Source organism: Nematostella vectensis, chromosome 5, assembly GCF_932526225.1.
Source record: "Nematostella vectensis chromosome 5, jaNemVect1.1, whole genome shotgun sequence".
Lineage (NCBI taxonomy): Eukaryota > Metazoa > Cnidaria > Anthozoa > Actiniaria > Edwardsiidae > Nematostella > Nematostella vectensis.
The window spans coordinates 8,800,917-8,813,090 of NC_064038.1; the positions used below are offsets into that span (position 1 = coordinate 8,800,917).

Below are 12,174 nucleotides of genomic sequence, written 5' to 3' on the forward strand. Positions count from 1 at the left end.
TTCAAGGACCTTGGCAAGGCGCGCATGCGCAGAACCGACGTGCTATAGCGTGGTCGCTTTCGTGCTCAAATCCAATCTTCTGGGAACACCGCCTATTGAAATTTTGCACGCACAAATTAAAAGGCGCCCGCTTAGTATAAATATACGGGTTTTTGTTGCTTCGTAATTTGTACTGAACCTTGGGGCAGGTCCGTTACCCTGTGTCCTGTACATTCACGCCATAACACAGGGTGACCGTGACGCTCGCTCGCGCTGACATGTCACAATGCAAATGAACTACGTAAATCGTTCCACTGATTTCAGTCAGTTTTACAGACTCGCTGAGAGTAACTGCACAATGCCGTCGCTACTCGGTATTTATCTTATGGCTATACTTGTGTTCTTTAACGGCGTCAAATACGTAAAACCTCCGCTTTTTGGAAATGATGGTAAGTAAAATATGAAGTAAACGTTGCTTACTTCAAGATAAATTTGATAATTCTTGGTTTTCGTTTCCTGTGAAATGAATGATTTGTAAAGAAAACTCACACAAGCGGGAAAAGGATATCATAAAAAAATTTATAAACAAAACCCGTTTTTACAATCTTTTAGGGATTTTCATATTTCATTTTCTAGTTTGCTTTCTTGTTGGGGAAATGATCCTTATCACTATGGTAACAGACAGGGTTTTCGCGCAAGCGCATGGAAAAGCGCGCGCTTTTTCTGGAGCAAATCGTACGTGCTCCTTACATGATTCATATCAAATGCGTCGGATTTTTCAAAGAATCTAAACCTTTATTACTAATGTCAACGACAAATTTGTTGTGATGATAATGATATCCTTGTCATTTTTTCTACCCGCAGCAAAGATGAGAATTACGAAAAACAGCTACCTACTTGCCAGGTCGGAAGTGGCCAGAAACGATTGGAAATCATTCGATACAATTCGACTCACACAGACATTAAGAGGGACTTATATTTTTGAGACAGAAAATCGTCACGGTGTCTTCAAGCCTATCCGACTCTTTCCTAAGAAAGACAACACGACACCCGGGGAAAATCTGCTGAGTGAAGGCGAGAGAAGACTTGCGACAGATGACACTAAGCAAGAAACTACACTGGCAACAGCAGACCAGCACATGCTAATGAGGTGTAGGGTGGACATGATGGATCGGTGCGCAAACACAGACTTTCTGCTTCACTACGATGTTGACGTTATCAAGTCTGATGCTATTCCCAGTAGCATTGAGAAAGCTGAGCATGATACCTCACAGTTCTTTGGTTCAGCTATTGTTGAGTGGCCATCAGTATCTACCGCTGCCAGTGAGCGATCCCACTCGATGCCCAAAATATGGTGGGGCCAAGTGAGCAACATAGTACACAAACTAGGACAAGCTTGGAGCACTCTGTCGGATTTTAGCCAGGAACCCAATGGAAATGCTGGAAAAAGTATAGAGCTAGTTTTAAACGGTACAATGAATCGCATTAACGTCCAGACCATAGACGCAAATACTTTTAATGGTACTACGGGCCAGACATCAAATGGGGCTACTGTCCGGAGCAACACCGACCAAGATCCAAACTATGCAAACACGAGGCTGTCGAGGAATACGTTTGTAAATCGCCATAGCAGAAGAAGAATGAGGGCAAAGAAACATGACGGACTAGAGAATAGGATTTTGACACCACTTTTAGACAAGCTGTACAGTCATCTGCAAGATGGTTGGAGTCAAATTCCTGACGCGTTGACCTTAGTGAATTATCTGGTACATAACTTCAAACAAGGCCTTCAGAAACGCCACAGGGTGTCAGGTAGGGAGTTTAATGATTATTGTTGACTGTGCAATATTGCGCTATTCCTGGTAACCCTTTCTTTTTTGTTACAGAGCGACGACCAACGGTCCGCCTGAAGGACTATGTCAAAAGGCCCGGGAAGACCATATCATCGCTGTTAGGTCTACTCTTTATTGTTCTCGCTGTGTGTTGTGCGCGGAGATTCGTTTCTTGGCGCAGGCAGAGATTGCCTCCGTTTGTGCATCGGTAAGTAAGAAATAATCACCAAACATTAATAATATTTTTTATAACTATTATTATCATCAATTATTATTTATTATTCGAGTGGACTTACTATTTAGAGGAGTAATCTTTTCGTGTTTGTATATGCGGGTTTGTTATTTTTTAGACGCGGCAAGAAAAGACGTCGCGAGAACTCCTACAGGATTCTTGTGAATGACGTTTTGAGATGGATCGGCGAGACTACAGTTCATCCCGTCTTTGCAAAACTACAAATTGTTCTTTCAAGAGAAAACTTGATTCACATCTGGTTATGGATTCTACAACTTACAGAAACCCTTGATGGCTAGCTGCACGCAGTTCGCTTTTAAAACAATTCTTCCTCTTTCAGGTTCGCCCGAAGAAATTTCTATATTAAAAAAAAACAAAAATCACTTTTTGGTTATTATTTAAGGCGCTAACCTGTATGTATTGTAATTTTTGGATAAAATAAAACTTGCGCACCGTGAATAATAAAGCCTTTGCGCATCTCGAGTAATAGGCCCTTTGCGCACCGTGAATAATTGAGCCTTTGCGAACTGTAAGTAATAGATAGAGCCTTTGCGCACCATGAGTAATGGAGCCTTTCCTCAGCCTGAGTAAAAGAGCCTTTGCGCACCGTAAGAGCCTTTGCGCACCGTGAGTAATAAAGCTTTTGTTCACCGTAAGTAATAGATAGAGCCTTTGCGCTACGTAAGTAATAGAACGTTGTGCAACGTAAGTAATAGAGGCTTTGCACACCGTAAATAATAGATAGAGCCTTTGCCCACCGTGAGTAATAGAGCCTTTGCGCACCGTAAGTAATAGGTAAAGCCTTTGCGCACCGTAAGTAATAGGTAAAGCCTTTGCGCACCGTGAGTAATAGAGCTTTTGCGCACCGTGAGTAATAGAGCCTTTGTGCACCATGAGTAAAATAGCCTTTGCACACCGCGAGTAATAGAGTCTTTACGCACCGTGAGTAATAAAACCCTTGTTGCACTGTGAGAAATAGAGCCTTTGCGCACCGTGAGAAAAAGAGACTTTGCGTACCGTGAGTAATAGAGCCTTAGTGCACCGTGAGAAATAGAGCCTTTGCGCACCGTGAGTAATAGAGCCTTTGCGCACCCTGAATTAAAGAGTCTTTACGCACCGCGGGTAAATAATCTTTACGCACCGCGGGTAAATAAGCCTTTGCGCACCGTGAGTAATAGAGCATTTGCCCACCGTGAATTCAAGAGTCTTTACGCACCGCGGGTGAATAAGCCTTTGCGCACCGTGAGTAATAGAGCCTTTGTGCACAATAAGTAAAATAGCCTTTGCGCACCGTGAGTAATAGAGCATTTGCACACTCCGAGTAATAGAGCCTTTGCGGATCGAGAGTAATAGAGTCTTTACGCACCGCGGGTAAATAATCCTTTGCGCACCATGAGTAAAATCGCCTTTGCGCACTGTGAATAATAGAGCCTTTGCGCACCGTGAGTAATAGAGCCTTTGCGCACCGTGAGTAATAGAGCCTTTGCGCACCGTGAGATGTAGAGCCTTTGCGCTCCCAGAGTAATAGAGCATTTGCGCACTGTGAGTAATAGAGTCTTTACGCACCGCGGATAAATAAGCCTTTGAGCACCGTGAGTAATGGAGCCTTTGTGCACCATGAGTAAAATAGCCTTTGCGCACTCCGAAGAGCCGGCTAGAGCTATTGTCCTTCGTTGGTAATTTTGCCTTTGCTCATTTTTATAACTGTCTTATATCCTCCCCCACAGGCATCAGTCAGGCAGACAAAAAAAGAAATTGCTTTTCCATCCTTTTTTTATTCGAAGTATCTTTTTGCCCTCAATTGACTAAATGGACTAAATGCCCTCAATTTATTCAAATTACCCAGTAAAATGTCGACCTAGTGAGCTTAAAGTATTCTATAATTGCCGAGAAAGGGCAAACAAATTTGAATTGAGCTTTGTTGTCTGTTTTAAATGTTTTCTGTTGTCTATGTACACTACAAAAAACGTTATTTTAGTGGCACTATCACGGTATTATCAACCTTGTGAGTTCAGAACATTCTATATTTGTTTAGAAAGGGCAAGCGCGTCTTATTTCATCTTTGTTTTCAGAATTTTTTCTTGCTTGTATACACCATAAACACTTTTTCTGACTGTGTTATTGTAGCCGATAAAATTGAAGTGTCACCAAAATAACGATTTTAAATTGTATACAAGCAAGGAAATACAGTCAATTCTTTGAACAAAGCTTAATTCAAAATCGTTTGCCCTTTCTCGACAAATATAGAATCCATTAAACTTACTAGGTCGACAATTTACTTGGTTAGTTGAATAAATTGAATTAAAATTGTCGGGCATTTAATCTATTGATGACCTTTCCCGACTATCGGGCATATAGCAATAGCGTTTTATTTAGTTTTTTTTTTGTGTGTTGGGCGTAAAACCTGGGTTATCATAGTCAATCAATGGCTGTCCTTTTCGGCTAAATAGTCTAAAAACAGCCTTGGGAAAGCGCATGGGAGACCTGTGATAATCGTAATAAACAGAGAAAAACATTGAAATGGACTCCCAAATAATGGTATGTAATGTTCTTATAATTTGTAAGAGCGCGAAAAAAAAAAGTTTTCAAAACAAATTGTGATATGGGAAACTAAACTCTGCATAATATTGGGATGAAAGCAATCAAGAATGAACAATTAATCATTTCTAAAAAAATCTTGTGTTATCTTCTCGCTTGGCCTGACGGGTAGTGACCTGCAAGGCCTGGTCGCATATGCCTTCATCATCACAAGGAACTATTGATCTAGTCTGGCTCACGACACCAAATTAGCGAGGCTTTTTGCCTGAAAAGCTCTTCTCTTTCTCATTCAAACAGCACCAAAATGACACGTGAGTATCGTTGGTTTATTATAGATGTATATTTTACCACACTTTTCTACAATATTTGTGGAATTCGTTAAAATACCTTACAGTCTTGAAGAAGTACGCGCCATAACTCTTGTTAGATGGGATAAAGTCATGCTGATTAGCACGCTATTTACTATCGTTGGGAAGTAGATGGCGTTACTGTATTTGAAGCCTTTTTTTATATATTTTAACTGCTTAAAATCTCCTATTTTACTATTTAACTGTTTTCAATCGCTATACCGGTAACCCTTTGCTTTGCGTTGACTTGTTATTTTTTTTCCACCCAGGTTACTACTGTAGCTGGGTCAATATCTTAGCAGCTGTAATGTTGTCTCAAAGCTATCTCTGATAAAGGTTTTGAACATATTCTGTAAATCTTATATTCCTTGTGGAGGAAGACGAAACGATTTATGAGACTTTATTTGGTCTTGAATAGATTTAATTATTTATTTAGACACAGGTATTTGATTTGGTACGCTATATACCCTTTGAAAGCTTATAATAATTATTATTCATGAATTAAGTGACAAAATAGAAGACATGTAATCCTGGATAGATTCAAATTATTTTTTTTATTTTGTTTGCCATGCATCCCCCCCCAGATTGTACTTGTATCATATCCAAGCTCCCCCAATATGTAGTAGTTTCTTAAACCAATGCTCACTCTCTCTACATATAGCTAAATCTATTCCTGTTTTTTTTTTCTAGGTGGTAACCAGAGAGAACTAGCAAGAGCTAAGAATCAGAAAAAGCAAACTGGAAAAAAAGCCAGTGAACATGACGCTAACAAAGGACAAAATTTAACCGACAGAAAACAAAGGTGATATTTGTTTTTATCTTTAATAGTTGGTTAGTGTAAAGCTAAAGGGAAATTTGAAAATATGCAGTGAATATATGGAAAGTCTCACTTTTTTGCTTTAAAGTTAAAAGGTCCAACTCACCCGGCCCACAGTGCATTGCGACGGCAGCCATTTTTGATGCCATCAAAATTCAAACACTTTGAAAATGAGAAATTGTATAATATTCTTTCAATTTACATGCTTTATTCATTAAAGATAGAAAAAAAATGTGTAAAAGTTTCTATCCATTGGACTATGATGAAATCAAAATCAAAGCAATGCATTGTGAGCAGTTAGACCCTTTAACGCTGCAAAATTCCTTCTAAACAATGCAGAATCTCAGGTATAGTTATTAGCCACATTTAGATGTGGTGGGTATTGATTATTATGTTTTTTTTATTAATAAAGGGATGCTGATCGAATGAGAGAAAAACAAGAAAAAGCAGCAGCAAAGAAAGCAGCAGAAGCGTCAGCCAAAAAATAACACCAGCTGATAGAATAAATTAGACATTCTACTTCTAAAACTGCTCATAAAAAACTTGAATATCCTAAGATGCCTACAATACAAAACAGAGGACTCCGAAGGGATGCTGAGAGTGACATTCAAGTCAACCTTTTGAGCTCATGCATAGTTCAACAAGTAGAGGTCATTTTGTGACCCTTGAGATGCAACATATGTTTTTTTTAGAAATAGCCAGAATGTGATGACTTTTTGATAGCTTTATCCTCATGCATTTTTTTTCGACTTTTTTTTTTGTTGATGAATATTGCTGTTTGTAAAAAGAACATTGAATAGTCCCAAAGTCACCAATTTAATGACTTTTGCTATGGGCTTGTGTTCCTAGCATTTTCACTATTTACTTTGAATAAATTTTATAAATTGTTTGTTTGCCGAAAATTGATTCACCAATGCTGTTTCTTCCACCCTGCTAGCCCTTTTCCCTCTGTGTTTCTTTATTTTTATTTCCCAGTGGCTACTCAACCATAAACATGATAGGTCATAGAGGTACTGTAGAGTTAACCAGAGATAAAATAGCATTGCTTATATGTGTGAAAAAGGCGATTTTAGAGCTGAGCTGGCGTCTAAAGTCAGTGATCTGACAATACTGTACCTATAGCCATAACAGCCCCAATCTCACTATTTTTGGCCGAGCACTAAGTCCAATAGCACAGGTTTTCCTGTAGCTTCACTGGGGCGCTTTTCTAGAGCAGGTTTCGCAGGCTAAGGTAGAGTCATAGAAATACTTTCCACCTATTCTCTGCTACCATATTTGAGGTTACAAGGGGGTACTAAAATCCCCCCTCCCACAAAAAAAAATGTATGAATGATAAAAACATTCAATCTACCTAACCCTCACCTCCAACCCCCCCCCCCCAAAAAAAAAAAAAATCTGACTTTTTTGATACTTTAGTATAATTATGAAACATTTACAAGAAAATTTTCAAAGACATAGCCAGGACTTTTAACGGGAGGGGGCCTAAAAGGAAAATGTCTCATACATTTACTGTATTCTTGGCTGCTAGAAAGGAGGGTCCGCTACGCCCCTAATTTTTATTCTAAGCAAAGATTCCGACCCCCAAAAAGTGTCAAAACAGTGTCAGGCAAATTTACATGAAATTCTAGATAACAAAGCCACCTGAAATAAGCCAGTTTTCTGTGAGTTTTTTTGTTGTTGTTGTTGTACCCACTACCCCCAGGGTGGGGACAAGTCTAGGAGTCAAAAACTGTCGATTCCACCACCCCCTCGGGACATATTCTCGCTCTACGCCTGGAAAAGAGGCTCTTGTCCCAGTCCTTATTTCTGTATCGCGGGCTCAGTCCGTATGTCGGCCATCTTGTCTGGACTCGACTTTCCCTAGAGGCTGTGTGTTTTTCGTCTATAATGCAAGGATACTGAGATATATTCGAAGATGCCATCTATTCCGTGGAAGCCTTTCGGTGCTGCTGTTGCCCGTCCAAGAAGATTCCCGAAAATTCGCCGAGGAAGCAAAAGACAGCCTCTTCCAACTGTGGACGAGTGGAAAGTTGTGCGTGGTGACACGGTAGGTAGTAACTGTCACAGAGAAGATAATACTCCATTGCCTATAAGAGATAAATATAGGATTAGGATAGGAGAACACCTCTAAAAGATATGACGCATTTTAAAATATTTTGATTAACTTGAAACGATTTGTTGTGTTGTGTGTTTTTAAAAGTGGCACTATGAAACTTGTACCGTATACTTATTACCCTCCACCCAACCCCGTCCCTTAGTGTACGAAAATTATTCCACATTATTTTTTTCATGTAAAAGTGTGAATAAGCCAGCTATCTTGAAAATCCCATTTCATGTGGGAACAACCTATTTCGACCTTTATGGTCAAGGGTCCATGTGTTATTAGGGGCCGTCCACACTAACAAGGATTCGTTTGAATCTGTATACTTTGATAAGTTTAGGCCTTCCATCCTCACTAATATGCGCGCTGGATCCAGCGAATCCAGATACTTTTGAAAACGCTGTCGAAAGTGAATCAAAATGATACTTTGGTCGGAGTGAGGACGGTCAAATCCGTATCAAAATGAAAAAACAATCGCAGGCACGCGCTGCTTTGAGCATGCGCATATCATAAAAAAAATTTTGTGCATCTGTCCTTTAATAGATGTACAGAAGATGTCACAGCATGTCATGAACAATTGTCACACAACTCAGCTGCTTCCCTTTTTTATTAGATCTACAGTATTTGCTAAGTACTGTATTTTGATAGCATTTTGTGTATACTGTATAAAAAGATAGCATTTTGTGTATATAAAAAATGCTAATTTCAGTCCAGTAACACTATTTTGAGTATTACTTACTTGAAATAACAGAAGTTACAGTGATAATATTCACAGATATTATTATGATATACATCACTTAAGCATTGTAAGCATATATTATATGTACATTTTTTCTTTTTTTAGGTCGTAATCTTGGCTGGTAAAGACAAGGGAAAAACAGGGTTGGTGACAGATGTAATACGGAGCAAGAATCATTTGTATGTCAAGGGTATGAACACAGTAAGTATATAACATGACTAGATTGTGTCATTTTGAAAAGAAATCACCCACTTACCTTCCTAGGATAACCATAAGGTATCACAGACAGCCCAAGCTCTGGGTTTTTCGTTTTCAGTCACACATGCACCTTGTGTTGTCTTGACTGTTTTTTTTGTGGTGGAAGCCATTTCACAGTTACAGCGGCTGTTAGACAGCCAATCATTGAGAGTGTGCCGACATGTAGCAGGCATCAAAAGAGTAGACAAAGGTTCATACATACACACTCAGTGAATCAACAAAACCCAAAGCTAAGAAAAAATTTGGACGTTATTCAGTGGCTGGCTTTATGTTCATAGGTATTGTCTTGGTGTTTGTAGCTATGTATGCGAAGGTGAATTGCGTGGAACTAGTTTTCTACGATAACAACAACAACATCAAGATATACAGGGCTTCTGGAATTACGCAGAAAAAACTCTAAATAACGCAGGATTCTTTGCTAGATTACGCGCTAAATACCCGGAAAATCAATCATTACGCGCTAAATAATGCAGGATTTTGCAATACATTTTTCTTTAAAAATTAAAATTTTGCAGGATTCTTTACTGAATTACGCGCTAAATTACATGAAATATCAACTGTTACACCCAAACTACATTTTGTACCAAAGGAAAGCACGAAATAACTTGAAAAGGTTTATTTTTGCACGAAAATATCTTAGGCGAGTTTTCATTGGCTCCTAGCCACCAGCCAATTAAAAAAGGTATTTTATTATTAGTCCTAGGCCTTCGTGGTTTGGCAAAGAACGCCTAGTCATTTAATTAGTTTTCGAAATTCAGTTCGAAATATAGCACTCTTACGAAGAATATCTGTTTTTTTTTTACAAGAAATAGAGGTAAAAACCCTAAAAGAACACATCAGCTGTGCACTTAAATGTTTTGTCTTTCAAAATTTAGCCAAATTACGCGGGATTACGCGGAAATTTGTGGATTACGTGGAAAAAGCCAAATTACGCGCTTCCGCACAAGCGCGTGATCCCAGAAGCCCTGGATATACTACCATTGGGCTGCCTGTGAATACATATAAAGGATAGACAAAAACTGCAAATGTATACACACTATAACATTGTCTTTTCTTATCTCAGCATCAGCGCTACTTCAAGCCCTATGATGACTTCCAGGGGGGTTTCTTTCCTAGTGAAGCCCCTCTTCATTACAAAGATGTCGCCCTAATTGACCCATCAGACAAGTAAGACTGCCAGTCTTTATATCAGTTTTTATGCTTGTTACTACATATCTTATTCTGTACTTCTGCATTTAGTTTAGTATTATGTTTAATGATGATCCTTTGTTTTACTTAGAAAACCAACAGATGTTGCTTACAGATACACAGAGAAGGGGGAGAGGGTCAGGGTCTCAGAGCGCACGGGGCGCATCATCCCTAAACCCACATGGGAGAGAAGGGACTGGAAAACAAGATCAGCTGTAAAAGGTGATGAATTGTCATAAAACAAGAGCAGTCGGGCTTCACTTGAACCATACCTATAGGGGAGGGGTGTGCCGGGAATGTGCTTTACTCCCCCCCCCCCACCCCCTTAAGGGCAAAACAGTACATTTCCATATTTCCAGATAAAAACGGAAATACCCACCAAACAACAGACATCGGGAGAAAGTTCCATAGTGAGAAAGTCTCCAAAACCCATTCTGTGTCATTGTTGCATTTTGATTTCATTGAAAACGCTACCGGGGGTGTATGCCCAAAACCCACCCAAATGTTGAAAACTTTACTTTAAAAATCTTTCAATTGCATGATATAAGAACATTGAAAGGCGGGAAAATGAAAATGAAAATATAAATACAAATTAAATTTTCAGCCTAACTGAAATATCAAACTCAAACTTACTGGTTGTGTGTGTGACTACTCACACACTTGTTAGAGGGGCGAAGCCTTTCGCTTTTTGACATAAAAATAACAATAATTTATGTACTGTGATGATTCGAATAAGGGCCCTACTTTAAATAAGCGCCCCCATCCGATTAACTCAAACTCAAATTTTGAAATAAGCGCCCCCTCTCCCCTTCCCCCCTAAAATAAGATCTCACCATTTGAATGGTGTAAATCTATCTATAAACAATAAAAACCTCTCGATGAATTTTTGCTGTCATTTTAATTTATCACAAATATAGTTAGTTGTTCTTAATTGATTCAGAAGCTGGTATTTTCACCAATAACCGCCCCCTCTCCAATAAGCGCCCCCATAAAGACCCTAAAAATTAAATAAGTGCCTGAGGCGCTTGTTCGAATCAGTACGGTATGTTCGTTATAGTATCTGATTTTGGTATAAAATGAACTACTTGCAAAAGTATAATTTGTACATATAAAAAGAAGCATTTTGGCCAATTATCTCTGCTAAGCATGTATGCGCTCCACCTCTTTTCGTAGATGGCGACCATGATACCCTTGCAAGTGCGGCATCCAGGAATTCATACATTCCCTCCCTGCTGCACTTTCACGAGGAGATAATGAAGGCTATGAACATCCCTCCTACCATACCAAAAGCACAGGAAGACCGCCGGGACCTCATGCTGAACGCTATCGCGGAGAGGCGTGGCTATGATTTGTTGAAAGCAGACCCTGACAGGAGTTCACTTGGACTGTACGATAGAACTGTCTTGTTCGTTCTGGGAGTAAAGGATAAAGTTACTAAGCCGTTTAAGAGGTAGTGAGGCGAAGAAGTAAAATAGTTTTAATTACGAGTTGTATTGTAATTCAGTGAAAACGTTAGTCTAAATAAAAAATACTTTTCTCGAGTTTCACGAGCCTAGGCTAAGATAAAAATTTGAATTCTTGTGTGTGTTATCTTTTGTTTGTTATCCTTTCACATTCATGTATGTTTGTTCTAAGGACTTTTTTCCCCGTTCTTATCACTCAAGTGGCGATGGGACATTCCAAACCATAACACCCGGCAATGCCACAACCAGGTCTCTCATATTTCCTCCTATAGTTATGAGCAGCGAATAGAAACCTATAAAGATGAGCTAAACATTAGTGAACTAAGAATCTGGGAGCCAAGGTATTGCTTCACCAGTAGCCGATCTAGGGAGAGGGTTTAGGGGGTTTACCTCCCCCCCCCTTGTGCTGCCAGAAAGCCATATGTACCAAAAAAAAAATTCCCCTCCCCCTTTGTCACTGAGCCAACCAAAAGGTAGATCCGCCCCTGTTCACTGTCTTCTGCACATACTCTCCTATTTTGTGCACTATCCCCTCCCCCTGTAGCACTAACCCCCCTTTTCATGAGATTCCCAAAACTCGCCGTGACATTGCCCTCTTCCTTCCAAGCGCGTCTCATGCATTTATGACAGTGTGTCACACAGCGGACTATTTTATCTTTCCTTAAAAAATCGACCTGTCA

At 39.5% G+C, this 12,174-nt stretch overlaps 2 protein-coding genes across 2 annotated transcripts; both read left to right on the forward strand.

The window, feature by feature from the left end:
* The first annotated feature begins 274 nt into the window (after positions 1–274).
* Positions 275–2,505, forward strand: LOC116603459. Its single transcript, XM_032364673.2, has 4 exons — positions 275–428; positions 844–1,791; positions 1,866–2,019; positions 2,162–2,505. Exons 1-4 carry the CDS (start codon positions 338–340, stop codon positions 2,340–2,342), a joined length of 1,374 nt encoding a protein of 457 aa, XP_032220564.2. The 5' UTR covers positions 275–337; the 3' UTR covers positions 2,343–2,505.
* Positions 2,506–7,550: 5,045 nt separating this feature from the next.
* On the forward strand, positions 7,551–11,573 carry LOC5519846 (probable 39S ribosomal protein L24, mitochondrial). Its single transcript, XM_001639753.3, has 5 exons — positions 7,551–7,792; positions 8,691–8,786; positions 9,907–10,010; positions 10,123–10,253; positions 11,205–11,573. Exons 1-5 carry the CDS (start codon positions 7,661–7,663, stop codon positions 11,483–11,485), a joined length of 744 nt encoding a protein of 247 aa, XP_001639803.2. The 5' UTR covers positions 7,551–7,660; the 3' UTR covers positions 11,486–11,573.
* The last annotated feature ends 601 nt before the right edge of the window (positions 11,574–12,174 follow it).